The sequence below is a fragment of the Cupressus sempervirens genome, chromosome 11 (assembly GCF_028749045.1).
Source record: "Cupressus sempervirens isolate cs-2001-9-10 chromosome 11, ASM2874904v1, whole genome shotgun sequence".
Classification (NCBI taxonomy): domain Eukaryota; kingdom Viridiplantae; phylum Streptophyta; class Pinopsida; order Cupressales; family Cupressaceae; genus Cupressus; species Cupressus sempervirens.
The window spans coordinates 230,352,173-230,367,883 of NC_143128.1; the positions used below are offsets into that span (position 1 = coordinate 230,352,173).

The 15,711-nt window shown below is 33.4% G+C and overlaps 1 protein-coding gene across 4 annotated transcripts; it reads right to left on the bottom strand.

Annotated features, from left to right (window-relative positions):
- Window positions 1-4,841: 4,841 nt before the first annotated feature.
- On the bottom strand, window positions 4,842-13,922 carry LOC149529001 (telomere repeat-binding factor 1-like). 4 transcript variants are annotated; one of them, XM_089808838.1, is made up of 7 exons: window positions 13,747-13,922; window positions 8,939-9,261; window positions 8,235-8,473; window positions 6,729-6,949; window positions 6,035-6,119; window positions 5,710-5,793; window positions 4,842-5,633 (listed from the first exon to the last, which is right to left on the bottom strand). In XM_089808838.1, the coding sequence occupies exons 3-7, from the start codon at window positions 8,382-8,384 to the stop codon at window positions 5,280-5,282; spliced, it is 894 nt and encodes a 297-aa protein (XP_089664964.1). In that variant the 5' UTR covers window positions 8,385-8,473; window positions 8,939-9,261; window positions 13,747-13,922; the 3' UTR covers window positions 4,842-5,279. The 4 variants fall into 4 exon arrangements, with proteins under 4 accessions (XP_089664964.1, XP_089664965.1, XP_089664963.1 ...); XM_089808839.1 differs by having other exon boundaries at window positions 8,235-8,460; window positions 13,747-13,883; XM_089808837.1 differs by lacking the exon at window positions 8,939-9,261 and having other exon boundaries at window positions 13,747-13,882.
- Window positions 13,923-15,711: the final 1,789 nt, after the last annotated feature.

Here is a 15,711-nt window from a genome sequence, read left to right on the forward strand (position 1 = left end):
GATTCATTGTTAATCATCTGATTATGGGAGAAGAAACTAAGGTTTCTAATTTTAGTCAACCATTGGAGCTTCAGTGTTGCAACCATTTGAGGTGGTGAAATATCCACTGAATTTGGAATTCAGGAGAGCTTCAATTTAAGAGTTATATTTGTGTTTAAATTGGAGAATACATTTATTGTTGGTTGGTATAGTACGCAAGAACGATGTTGCGCTATAATACTTATGCTTGATTCATCTCTATTCTTGGGCATCACTATTATTAGGTTCCTCTTGCAACTATTAGCAGTTAGCATTGTAATTTTAGGCATATGATTTTACTGTGATAATTTAGAATCAAATTTTGGCATTACTCTAGTCATTATTGTAAGCCCATTTGTCTTGGAAAACTCATAGCAACATTGTACATGAGAATGAATTCAATAAAGGAGATACATGTTGCATACCATTTGTTTGACGAAATGTCCATCTAATAGCATATATGATCAGCATAATAGTTGTATGTCATTTGGTTGTAGGTATGCATTCCATATCTAGTTTTCATGTATATGCATTGAAAATATCAAAAGAACTGCACTTGCATATTAGTTCATTGTAAGAGGCATTGTAATATCATTTGTGAACATTCTAAATTTCTTAGCATTGAAAGGAAACAATACAAGTGTTTGACAATATTCCTTGAGCTAAAATTAATCAGTTTGGGCAAGGGATATTACATCATCATAGACACCATATAAGTAACATTAGAGTTAAATTGGAGTTTAATGTGAGAATTGACAAAAACTAATAGAATTTAAATGCTTTCATTGGCAATGTGCATAAACTAATAGGTCTTAATCAAAACCAAAGTTCAATTATAAATTATTATTAGTATAAGGGGTCTCCTTGAGCCTTCAAGTAACTAATTGATTGGATGAAGTTGTATATGGCCCAATTCATCTTTATAACAACAAAATTGACAACTTGTGATAGAAGACAAGTGGAAAGTAACCTTCACTTTGGTTCATCCTTAAGATGCCATGTCCTTCACCCAGTAGGACCAATTTGAGCTAATGGCTCTATCTAGCATAACCTTCAACTTTCAAAAGATTGGAAGACGAAGGTTGATAATTGCAAGCTATTGTGCACAACATAAATAAAATTCCTCTCTAGTGTATGTTATCCCAAGGGCCTTCATGAAGGCATATTTCACCTCTTCATTGTACGATGCGTTCACTTCTTAGGCCATGTTGCATACCATTGGGGATAAAGAGCATAGGCTACAATATGAAGCAAGGTGTTTATACTCTCCTATTTTTGTGTCACAATGAGCATAAGATTACTGCTCATAAAATCCCAAAGTAGGGTCTATGAATTACTTGATTGATCTATCCAAGTATGTTATCAAAGGCCTCATAAATTAATCCATGGCTAGAAGAGTCAATATTGACATATCTAATCAATAACGTAATATGTTCAATGACTTGGAGCATACATACTTGCAAGTGCAAACAAGTTACAAAAATCAAAATCATACTAAAAAATGAAACATACTTTACAACTTAAAAATAATTACTAAGTTATTAAATTAACATTTAGAGACTAAAGAATGCAATCAACAATTTTCTTACCTCATTATGGACCACTAGTCATCTGTCATGCCCAAAATTAGAAAAAGAGACACACAATACCTACTAATTTTTAAAATAAAAATAAAAAAAATAAAAATAAAACATTTAAAGAATTCATACCAAATCATTTTCAGATTATTGCTATAGTCACAAATACATTTTAATCATTTTCAAGAAAACATTTAAAGAGAAGAGCATATTCAAAATTGACTCTTATTGCTACTATTACAAAATTCCTTTTTTGGAAACTTTTCATCAAATCACAATTACAACAATGAGGATCAACATATGATCTTTTACAATATAGTAACTATACAAGGACTCATGATATTTCATCTTGAAAACTTCAACATAGAATGCAATCTTCCAAGTTATTTTTTCTTCAACACAAATCCACTTTGAAACCTATAGAAACAACAAATGAAACCATGGAGAGCTCACCTCCCAACCTAGGTCTCTATGAGACCATCCACTGAGCTTGGAGAACCAAGACCAACTGGGTAACATCCAAGCACAAACTCACAAAACAACATTGAACCCCCTTTTTTAGCTTACACAAGTTACCATAGAAACCAATAAGATGGGTGAAGGTGTACCTAAACCGTGAGGAGAAGCTAAATACAGAAATAAAAATTGCCTTCACAAGGCATACAAAACAAATATCAATTCTCATAAAAAAATTCTCATTATCTCCCCAAAAGTGCAAAGCATTGTATTGGCACATGAAGCTCATACTTCATGCTTGTTCCTCTTCCTTCTAGGGAAGAGACTCTGCACTTAGGAAAAGGCCTAACTAATCCCTTCACCTATGAAGGCCACTACTTCCCTTCCTTCGGGTGAAGAGACTAGTCATCATCAAGGATTTTTTCGTCACACTTCTTCCTTCAAGTGTGCTTACCTCTTGTCATCTACCACAATTTGCATTCACCACCATTAATTTTAAAAGCTCCTCGACCTCAAATGTTATATCTAACAAAATGAAATAGCTAGTATATCTAGTCTTCACGAGCTTGAGGAATTCCTTTCTTGAAAATGCCCTAAACAAATCAAGTGAAGTGTGATGGTTGCAAATAAACATCCACACATCTTTAACCTTGCCACATTTGCCTTAAATGTGCTTACCATCAATCCAACTAATTTATATACACAATGATTCAATTACTTACTCTCTCTACAACATTAGAGGCTCCAACCTCTTATACGATATCTTGCAAATTTTGGAAGTGCAAGGTTGCATCCTTCCAATTCTATGAAAAATGAATGACATCAAGAAGATAAGAGCTAATTGAACATGTTAATCAATTTAATTAATGGTGTTTGAAATTAGTCCACCTATCCATGATTATGGAGCATCCATCCCTTATACAGGCTTTCTCATATTTTTCATCAACACACTCACCTGCAATACTTCATATCAAGGAGGATTATGCACATCATATATTCTCCAAGTGGAACACATGATGGACCAAAAACCATCACATCTTTGAACATTTGTTTAAAAAATACTTGACAATAAAGGAAGTAGCCACATCTTCTAATTTTGTGTGAAGCATAATCAATGCAACAATTGTAGTTTTTTAGTTTCCTCTAGTACAATTAAAAATAGAACCTATCCCCAATGAAATTCAACCATCATGGCTTATGTAAGCAATGATACATTAGGTTGCAAACTCTAACATGAAGTTTCTTATCTTCGCCCCCTTCCCCTCTGTATGTATCTAGTTGCCTCAATCTTCTCAAGTCTTAGCCCACATCTCACCCCTTCACCAACCACCTAGAAAAAGGTGACAATAAACTTATGTTGCAACTTGCAATAAAAGTTTTTTGGAGTAAAAAAAAGGTCATTTCCATAGTTTTTATAAGGAATTTAGAAAGATGGCCAATCGGTTTGAACTTGACTCCCACTCCCTAAAGACTCCCATATTTCTAAGTTCTTCTAATTTCTTCCATTTGAACCTCAACCATCTAATCGTTGCTATTCTCATTGTTGCTTGTGATTTTGATTGATTAAATATTATCAAATAATGCTACAAGTTCAAATAAAAGGCAAAATAAACTTACAACACCCTTTCTATATGTTACAAGCATGAAAATAAATACTCAAAAAACACAATACATCAAAAAATAAAAAATATGAAATATGAAATACTTACCTCTAGTGTAGTGGATTCGATTCTAATCCTTTATTTCAATTATTGTTCACTCCTCTTTAATCTATTGCCTCTCTTGTTGCTCCCCAACACCAAATGCCAATTTTTTTTTAAAACACCACCAAATGTCAATTTTTTTATTTAAAAATTTGATGTTTTAATAAGTAACATATGATAAGTAGGAGATAATTTCCACAGCAAGTCAAATTGTGATATTGCAATCAAGATTTAACTAAGTGATTTCTGAGTCGAACTCATTAACTCATGCTTCATATGGTTAGACTTTGCTTGAAGGATGGAAGGCACTTGTGGGTCTATCCATGCTGCTTTTTATTTAATTTTACATCTTAATGGACTTTAGCGGACAACTAGGTATCTTTGAAATAGTAGAGAGATACTTGAGCATCCTCTAGCCATCTTGTGAAAGGCATAATCAGGTCAAGGAGGGACATTCCCAAGCATCTGTGTCTTAAAAGCTTTCCTAGAATGGACACGGCAAAAAATGTAAGAAATGTCATGGGTGAGCATTGTTTATGAGGTACAAATATTTAAGATTATCATTTAATGAGGTATTGTGCCAAGTTAAATTGATTTTCTTGTTCATGGTGGTACACCTTTACTTTTTCAGATTTTGCTTATCTTTATTCAATTTATCCATTATCTGATTTTTTAATTGGTTTGGATATAAATATTGTGGTCCATAGATCCTATGATATTATAATGATTGTCTTTTCTAAATAAAGACTCAGCTGATTCGTAAATGACAATTATATTTATAAATTAATTTTTTTTTAAATTATGGATGGAGAATTAATCCACTTTTAATTAAATTATAAAATAATATTTAATAAAGAACTTGGAGCTGTAATTATAGATTCAAATAAATGTATGTCATATAAAATTGGGGGGTTGCTTCAAGTAATTCAATTCAAATTGGAAATATAATTTAAAATAAATTTCTGTCATCCAATAGGATAAAAGAAAAAAAACCCAGTCTATTGGAATCGATATGCCAACCAGAAAAGACCAAAACATTTGCTCCACAAAAGGTTAGCAGGAGGGTCAACTCCACCAAGTAGCAAAGTGAAAACCAAATCATTAATGCACATATTATTTAAATTTGGATGAGATCGGTCCATTCCAACAAAGAATCTCTTGATACTAAAACAAGCTGTACAGATGTCCCAAAAAATGACAACAAATTTACATGTGCATATGCTGTAAGTTTATACAAGGCATCGTTGAGAACGGTTTGTCCTTTGCCCCCCATGAAAATTTATACATGCAGGAAAAATGCATATTTTTCAGATACACTCCTGCAGGGAAAAGAATCTAATTACATGATCCATCAGAGATTCAACATACAATAGGATCTTAATTCCGTCAACCTAAGGAAAAGGGACTATAGGAAAATGGAGCACTCATTTCACCTGTGCAACCAATTGCTTTAAATAATACAGATATTAACCCTAACCCTAACCCTAACCATGCTGAAAAGAAAATTTTCATTTAGTGCAAACTACTAAGAATTTTTTAACTTTGCTAGGACCATAATTACTGCTTCTGCAAATGCTTCTGCGGCTTCCGCATCAGCTTCTGCAGACTCAACTTCCCGCGCTGCCTGTTCTGCTGCTGCTGTAGCTGCCTCTGCTTGAGCAACGATAATAGCTGCTGCCTTTGCAGCCTCTTCAGCATTCATTGCCCTCATTTTGGCTAGTTCAACATCAGACTCAGAAGCAACTTCATTCGTGACTTTCTCTACTACTTTCGTTAATGATTCATTGATGACTGTAATGTGTTTTGCCTTTTTCTCAGTTTTGGGAGATTTTTCTTCCGACTGTGGAAAACTGCCATTGAGCATGTAGTTATGTCTAATCTGCATCAACAATTAGAAATTTATGTCAGGTGCATATTACCCATGAGACGTGCTTCCAATGCATGTTACTACTAACCTTAACCAATTTACCACAGGCTGTTAATGATTTTAACTTTGAGGACAGCAGCCTTCTGAAGTTTGGAGGTGCGGTATGGGTCTCCTGCGTCAGCACATGTGGATTTTAATGATATCTTATCAATCAATATCTATTTACAAGATAAGGGAAGTAAAACAAAGAACTCTCGAGAAAGTGAAAATAAAGTAACAGAAATGCAAATCATAAGTCCTCAAAGTTCATCTCACATTTCACTTGAATTTAATACAAGAACATATCTAATCAAGCTGTCTTCGCATTTAATCACTTTCCACAATGCATCCCTTGGTAATGCTTAAAAAATTACCTCAATGTATGTTACAATTGCAGATTTGCTTGATCCATTTGGGTCCTTTAAGGAAGAGACAGCATCCAAAATGAGGTAATCCAGCCTACAAAAAAGTTATATATGTTGTTAATCTGGAGTTCTACATAAGTTGTTTACATACAGGGCAGCATACTTTCCCCCTCAAGTCACATTTTCATCACTTGGATCAAGCTATAGAAGCATCGATTTCTTAAAAATATAGGAGAAATTCACAATTTGCAGAGGAGATTGGGTCTGTATAGCTTCTTTCAAAATGAAAAAGTATTGCCTATTAGGCTGTTACTGATTTGATTACTTCTGCTGGAGTGCCATTTCAGTTGTATTGCTAATAATTCCATGTTACCTAGTCTACCCTCAAGTTTATCTGATAGATATATTTACAAGAAAGTTATAAATGATGGTCCCCGAGATTCTATTACTATTGATATAAAGTAAAAGATTCTATTTCAGGGGTAGAGTTATTTTTGTTTGTTGAATACTTCCAGCAGTGGCTAAACAAAAACCTTGTTTAGCTCACTTCGGTTGCAACTTGCAACTTAGTACAAAAATACATTAAACACACAGCATGAAGCAGTTTACCATGCCTGACACTAAGAAACTAGCTAAACAGGTGGCCAACAAATAAAAATAACAACAACAAACATGCAGGCAGAATTATATTGTAGTTACTAACCTCGAAGACGATTTCTTTGTATGTGAGCCTTGTATATATGGTTTTAAAGATGTCAGTGGTTTAACATCAAGAACAGCATCTACATTTCCATTGCTTAATGAGCTAAGGGCAATTTGCTTGCCAGGATACTTTGCATTGTATGTACTTCTTTTAAGTGCCAGTCTTGCCTTTTCCCTTGAACCCCAGCCATTAGCAGTAACACTCATATTCCGCCATTTATCCTGTGCAATAACATGAAAATGTCGCAACCATTAACATTAACATTCTCTCTTATAATTCAACAATATTTTTCTGCAATAAATAGCTGCAAAATAGAATGCATTTTATATTATCTTAAATAATCTCCCAAGGAGGCAAACATATATAATTCAAGAGCTACCAACAGGAGCATGGGTGTTATATATGACCGTTCAAAAAACGATTTTTTTGGGAATACTTCTTTATTAAGTACCAGTTATCAACTAAAGCCTCATTGAAAAGAATATAAACAATACCAAACAGATGTCCTAATGGCATGGATGGCATGTACAGTTACCAGATAAAAAGGCTATGCTGAATCTTTATTTTAATTTTATTATTGTAAAAATGATTTAAATAAAAAGTATTCCACTAAAGAATGATTATCAAGTCTCTACTCCTTTTATAAATGATTCTCACCTGACCCTTGGAAAGAAAATTGTAAAGCCGCCTTTACATTAGAAGAATTTGCCTTAATTCAGAGGGCCATGAAACTAATTGATGAAATAGAGTGCATAAATTATTGGGTAAAAGAATTACGTGCAACACCAGTTTTTATTACATTCTCTTAAAAGAAATATTCCTTAAAAGAATGAAAAGAATGTCTTTGTTCCTCTATAAATGATTTAATCTCATTCTATTAATAGAAACATCCTGCCAAAGAATGATAACGAAGTATCTGCTCCTCTACTAATGATTCTCACCAGTGTCTTAACAAAATTTGTTAGGCCTTGACATTTGTATAATCTGCTTTCATTCGGAGGTCCTGAAAATAATTGATGACATAAAGGATACATAAAATAGTTTTGCTCTTATCCCAACCTCCAAGAGGAATATATGCCTGAGTGTGAAGCCTGGTTAAAGTAATTTCCATCATGTTGTAGTTAGTGTAGATTAGTACTTCTCAAGCCACACATAACAGATGTAATTATGCCATATAAGGTCATTCAAATTGTCAACCAGGAACTAAAGTTCAAGCATTGGAGCATTAAGTGAATAAAAACATATTGATTTTATTAAATAAGCATTGCCACTGGAAGCAGCATGATTGAATCAAAAAGTAGTCTTGATTAGACGTGATACTTATTCTTGCCAAAAGACCATACATTACTTACAGAAAAAACTGATTATCATTAAGATAATTAGATTATACTGTGAAGCAGAAAGTCAATCAACTGGAAATCTAAGGTATCACCATTTTCCATCTATACAAGTACCATCAGATTATAAATACTCACAAAATTAATCAAACCAATAAACTCTATGTACCTTCAGATCAACATTGGAGCGTGAAGCCAAGCACAAACTCCAGTTAGGATCTTTCAGAATTGCACGCCATTTACCAGGTCCATATTTCTCTACCCCTGCCCTGAGAGCAGCCTCCTCTTCATGTGTCCACTTCTGCTTTGGAGCTCCCATCTACTAAACTCTTAACAGTACTGTGTCACACCAAATCTTTAATCCTGTCCTACTAAACCCTTAAAAACTATTTTACCTGTATACCATCCCTGTGACAAATAATGTATCAATTTTTTTTTTAAATGGCATGCTTTGCCTTCCATATTCCATGCAGGAAGGAAGAAAGATAATGTGACCAAGAACAATGGAAGTCAAAGTTCAGCAAGTTATACTAACTAGTTAATCAGAACTACTAAAAAGGACTTCCAACAACAAAACATGCAAATCTAAAACTAAATCTAGAAAATAAAATTACATCTAAAAGGCAAAATAACAGAGGATTAACCCAAGCAGGTAAACCCTTGATTAAACTATATAAGCAGAGACACACATTACAAAACAATTGTGCAAAAACCAGGTACATAATTGGAAACCAATTGAATGCCAATGGAAGTGGGTCTACCGTCCTGCGCTAAAAAATAAATCTTCATGCATAGTATCTTTGCAAATGGATGCAATTGCCAAATTTATATTGAACTAGGACTTCTATAATTATTTTCAACTAGATTACAAACCTTCCAAGTTATTAGAAAAATATCTATATTGAGCTACATCCACAGTTCTCCATCAAGTTGTCATATGATTCCTGTAACAGTATAATATCCAAATTCCACAAACACCCATCCGCACTAAATTTCATCTACACTAGATCCCTCCCTATCTTCAAAGTGCGATTTCTTTAAACACCAATTCTTCACCACTATCAGCATCCAATGGAGCTTCAGCAAAAGCTAGATAGCTACATTTGGTTTGTCACTGAGCTTTCCCTTGAAAACACCATTGGCTCAAATTCTACAATTCCAAACTGTGTGATGTGATGTCCCCTTCCTAATTTGCCCTAAAATCAATGCAACAAATTAGGGTCAGGGTTCCATCTTACCAAATAAATCTTTGCTCAACAATACAATCTTGGATTTGTTATACAGTCACAAAATGAAAGATACATGCAACATAATACATACATACATACACAGTCATTAGAGTTAGTTGAGTCGCATTATATTCATAAACACCTTGGGAGAAAGAGACATGATCAGTACACCCAAAGCCATTTCTACGTCAAGCCTAGGAGTGGATGTCTATTGCAGCGCTCTTGCATGGTGGCTTGTACCTACTTTCTCAAACCATGTCTCATCTCCCTACAAACAGTTGCCACCTTGTGGACTCAAGTGGAGGTTGCGAGAGGTTTCTTGACTGTATAAGTGCCCTCTCTGTCCTACGCTTCAATGGTCCTTCTACAACAGCCTACTTACAAGCCACTCACCACCCTTCTCGTACACCTCAGGCACTCTCTCTCACAAGGTCAAATTCAGACAATGTGTATATCTATTCTCTATTGCCATCTTCTGGAGTCAGGTGGAGGTTGTACAGGGTTCCTTGACTCTCTTAAGTGTCCTCTTACTCCTGGGCTGGATTGTTCCTTTTAGGATGGCCTACGTACAAGCCTGCAAGCCACCCTTCTCTTACACCTGAAGACTTCTTTCTCGCAAGATGGATTTTAGAGATATAAGATATGTAATCAGGAGGCATAGTAGAGTACCTTAAGACAACAGTTTTTCCTCCATGCAATGCTCCTCCATTCCTAGATGGGTTATCTTTGGGTTCATCAACAGTCTCCCTCAAGGTAGGGTTTAAAAGGAAATTGGAATAGGCCGCCCTTAGCTGTTCTCTCCCTTCCATGTGCAATAGGGTGCCCTAGTAGGGGTTCTCCCTACTTGCTACTGTAGACGGATGCCCTACTAGCTGTTCTCCCTACTTGCCACTATAGAAAGGTGCCCTATAGCTGTTCTGCCTTAATGCAGATTTCTTCCTTTTACCCTTTTGAAAAGCTGTTGCCATGCATTGGAAATTGGAATATTCACAGATGACAGATTGATCTTATTACTTGCTATGTGTCCAATATTCTATATTCTTCATCTGCTATTTGCTCTACTGATGTATTGTGTCTATGGGGCTAATTTACTGATGAAGATTTTATGTTTTGTGATGATTGAGGATGTACTACTGTATGATCTCCTTGCTGGATGCAATATCACAGATATAAGTTGTATCGGACATCTGATCAGATGCTTCTCTCAGATTGATGTTCTCTACTGTATCTACTATAACAAATGCGTATCACTAATAATTGCTGATATAACAAATGCATCATTGTTTCCTTAGAACTCAATCACTACTTGCTGTAGCGTTGAATAAGTTTTGATTGCTATTTAGTTTGGATTTTCTCTGCTCCTGTTTGATGTTATTGCTGAGTATATATGTATTTCTTTCTGTTGCTGCTGACAAATGATCAGAGCTGTGTCAAGTCTGATGTAGCCTCCATCCTTCCAATCTTATTATTTTGACTGGCAGCAAAGACGTTGTTCTTCATTTATTGTCATGCTTTGCTCAAATTGAATTTAAGGGTGGTTTGGAGGCAGTGCTGGAACTTGTTAATGGGCACCCCCCCCACCATCTCACCCCAAGAATAAAGAAGACTATTATTGCCTCTGACATCTTTCAGAGAACTGGAAAGGCAGTTTGTAGCTCTAGTTGACAAATGGACAAACTTTAGATGTAGGTTGTAGAAGGAGAATTCGACATTTTCCACTTCCCTGCGCTCTACAGACTACTGACCACTCTCTCTGTGGCAGGATCATGAAAAAAAGGCAAGGGCTGGTCAGCCTGCAAAGGCTTTACTGCAGATTGATGGTTTTCATGTCCTTACTTCGTCTGCAAAGGTTGCAGGCCATCCCAGGTTGATGCCACAATTATGATACCATGGCTCTTTAGTTAGTCTGGGTCATGGGATGTTCTACCAGTTTATGTAACTGTCTTTCAGTTAATTTTGTATTTCTCCTTTTGCTAGAACAAGGGGATAGTTGGAGGGTTTGCAATCTCTGGTTTTGTAGTGACTATTAAGCTTTCCTCAAATTCAGGTTAGGATGTATTTATGAAACTCACAAAAAATGCAATATATTTCTCACTTAGAAAGAGGCAAAACTAAAATTTACAAAAAAATTAATTTTCTGTTGATATACTGAGGATTCCAACTCCCTTATTTACCAATCAAATGTATGTATATTAACTCTTTAAAGATAGAAAAAAAATTATGGAAAGTCAAAAAATAAATGAAACAGAAACATTTGTCAGCTTCCAAACTCAAAATCACAATGCCTATTAGTGTTTGGAAAGAGAAATTTTTGTTAGCATTTGGCAATAAAATTTATATGTTATGATTTTTGAAGGTTTAGAAACAAGAGTATTTTGTTACTCTCTAGCAGCTTTGGCTAAAGCAGATATGTCTAACTTGTGTAAACTGAGGCAAGGTTACACCACAAGTTGAATCTACCAATAGACAATATAGATATAAAGTTAAATATAAGCAACAATTAAAAATTCTGCTATCAAACTTGGGCAAAAGAATCATAAATCAAAGGTTCTCTAGTTGTCCTAGGCTGTACTAGTTGTCAGTTCAACTGTTTTCCAGTTAGTCTTTAATTCCTCATTTTGCTATAGCAAGGGACAATTAAAGGATTGTTATCTTAGGTTAGCGCCTAGCGGTGATTAGGCTTTCCTTAGTCCAGTTGTGAAGAGTTCTTGTTAAACTTGCAAACAATGTAATAGCTGTTCCAGTTAATATAAAAGGTGAGGGAATATATATATTGTAGCCAGGGGACAGATGAAAGTTTGTAATCTTTGGGTTAGTGGTGGTTAAGCTTTCCTTCATCCAGTTGTCAGAAGGTTTCTGTGAAACTTGCAAACAAAGCAATAGCTTTTTTTAGTTAATATAATGGGTGAGGATCCGACTCCCTTATTTACCGAATCTATACACTCTTCAAGAAAAATAACTGAACTGAAAGTAATCAAATAATTCAATATTAAAAAATGTCTTTTCCAGACACACAAACCACAATTGAAGCTTGCTAGTGTTTGGTACCAGAAAATGGCATTAAAATTTGGAAGCTAAATACTTCTAAGGGTTTAGAAACCATATTATTGTGTTGCTGCCTAGTGAATTTCACTGAAGAAGATACGTATAAGTTGTAAAAGTCAAGCCAACGGTGACACAGAAACTCAAATCTGCAAGTACTAAAATTCTGCTTCAGAACTTAAAAGTAATTGTCCCTGACTAGCATAGTAAGGTCCCCAAAAAAATGCTAGCATTGACATAGTGTGATTGTTTAAAGGTTATGCTGTTGCTCTTGTCACCGAAGTTCAAACCCTTTTAGACTTTGTATTAGGGATGGGATCCCCTACCTGTGCTACTAGTTCATATCACCGGGTCAAAAGTATTTTGTATTGCACCCAATTAAAATTATCAGAGACAGAAAATTCAGTAAATGTCAGTGCAGCAGGAAAAAAATACTACAGCAACGATCATTAAAAATTTCAATTTTTGCGGCATCTAAACGAGGGGAATCCTATTGCCATTGTGGTTCACCAAGGAAATGAACATAACAACCCGGGTGGCACCTAACATAAGGGAAATCATAGTGCCGTGATGGTTCACGAGGGAAAATCATTCTGAAAAAGGAACATATCAACCAAATTCAAATACAATTTCTAAAAACTATAACCCTGAATTTGGCATCTGGCAAGAGTTTTTTCAGATTTTAATGGATTTGACAACATAATTTTGTTGATGTTCCGTAAGATTTTTTTTTACTAGGGTTTGGCAAGAGAAAATTTTGCTAGATTTTGTCAAGAGAGAATTAAGTTTAGCTTTGGCTAGAGATCAATCTTTAGGATGGTAGGAAATGTTTTTGTTGAGGTTTGGCGTCAAAACTAGCTATGAAGGTAAGGTTTCTGAGCAGTAAAATTTTGTTAGACTTTGACAAAAGTTCTTATGATTTGGCGTCTGATTTTTTTGGTTTGATAATTATAGCAGCAATTTGAACATTTTAGGGTTTGAAATTCAAACTTTATACATGAGAAAGCTAAACGTTAAAACAGTAAGGATTTCATTACTTTTAACTTCACTACAGTTTAAAACGTAGAGAAATGATACCTCAGAATAAAAACCATGTTTTGAAGCCGAGTGCCATAGTTTAACTATACAGCACATTCTTATTTAGTCGGAAAAATAGATAATCGATCAAAATTCAACGTACTTGACAAATGTTAATTTAATCGGCAAATGTCACGTTAAAATCCTTGAAAAGATAACTCTCGAAAAAATGCAAGTAGTGAGAGTTAGAGCTGAAGTTTGTCAGGTTTTGCATTTCGAACGCAAAAATCAGCGATTTTACTGTTAATCAAGAGGTCTGTAATTTGGCAGATTGAAGAATTCATTATCGAATTCATTTTATTCACTATAGGTGTCATGAATCGAAGTTCATACCTTACTGCGTGTAGATCAGGGTCAGGTTTTTGATAAATTGTGCAGTGTATGAATTTACATATACACACACATATTTACGCGTGCCTGCTGAGGAGTCTCGATGTTGTTAAATATCTTGAATCTTTATCCTAAAGGATTAAAATGCAAAAGCTTTGAGAATTTTTTGGGGTCTATTTGAGGGAAAAGGTGGGAAAAGGTGTTTTTGAGATGTTCGGAGGAAAGGAATCTGACAGTCTAGTTAGGTTTTACAATTATTGTAAGGGGTATGTATGGTTGTCAACCCATAACTTTCTTCCTAAAATCCTATAAGGACATATATGCATTTCAAGAGTTATGTTTAGGTTTAAACATATTAAACATGTACTTTTATTAGTTCCGAAATCTTATGGATCTCTTCAATTTCTAAAACCAATTAATTTGTCCAATAAGATTTCAGAATTATTCTCAGATCAAAATTTATTATAAAGTTCACATTTTCATCTTATTTAATGAAAAAACAAAATACCATTAAATTGAAATCTTATTGGCTCATGATGAAAAAAGCAATGAAAAAATTCATTTTCCTTCAACAAAAATACAACTATTTTTTGAACACTTCTATTAATGCAAGCATTAATTGCAACTTTATCTTTATTAATTAATGCATTAATTTCAATCTTATCTTTTCCACATTTGTGACAAGTGGATAAACTTTTTAAAAGAAGATAATAGTTTTAATTGATGTTTATTTTTTTCATTTGTAAAATGTTATTCAAATATAGATATTTTAATCAAATATAATATTTTAACTCTTTTAAATTGTCAAATTTTAAAAATTATTTTTTATATGCTTTAATTTCATATTTATTTTAATTTTAATTTATATATAGTTTAAATTACAATTTAATTATTTTTATTTTTACATATCTAAATGAATGCTTTTAATAGAATTTTTTTTAATATAATTTTATTAAATTATACATTTATTTAACATATATATTTTTTACTATATTGATATTTTTATAAGTGTATTTCATTTTTTAAAGCATAAATATTATTTTTAAATTAATTTATGTTTATTTATTTTTATGCATTAGTCAGGAAGTAAATTTAATACCTTTGTTTTTTATCCCTTCTTCGATACCCGTTTGAGTGCTTCCCACGCTATTTTATAAGGTCAATTAAATGTCAAAGTAATTGGTAAATTAGTAATTAGTCAATTTAAATAGAAATTATGCTTTATTTATTTATTAAATTGGTTTTCAAAAAATTCTCATGCATGTATTTTATATTTACATTACTAAAAAAAATACGAAGTTTGAAAAACTTTATTATGTCCACATCATGCAATAACTCTACCATAACAAAGTTCTCAAATTCTCATAGCTTCCAAGATTCTGAAGATTTGAAAATATTACATTAAATTGCATATACAAAAAAATCTACTCGTGTGCATAAGTGTGATTTTAGTAATTAAAAAAATCTTTAGATTTCTAAAACTTTCCTGTTATTTTCAATTTTGTTGCTATTTTTACTACTTTTGCTCTTTAGAACATTTAATTAAGCAAAACTTATACATATCTTTTGAAGGAAGCAATTGAAAGTATAATATTCATATTTATTTTTAATTCAACCCTATTTTATGGTTATTATTTTTCTGCACAATGCAAATTGAACAATCATAAATATATTCTTAGAAATTATAAAACTTCTAAACAAACATTTCATATCTCACAAACTCAACTTCATAGATCTCTAGACTACGACACATTTAATATCTTGAAATCATCAAATTCGGCAGGAACTTTGGTGCTTGCACCTCTTGTTTTATTAGGTCATTAAAATTATTACTATGTTACTCTCTCTTTTTTTCTTTTTTTTTGGGTATGAACTAGAAATTTCACGCATTTTATGGTAATTTGAATGTTTATCAATTTGTCTCTTATTCTATTTTTTGAATATTTTACATGATTGTTCTTAATATTT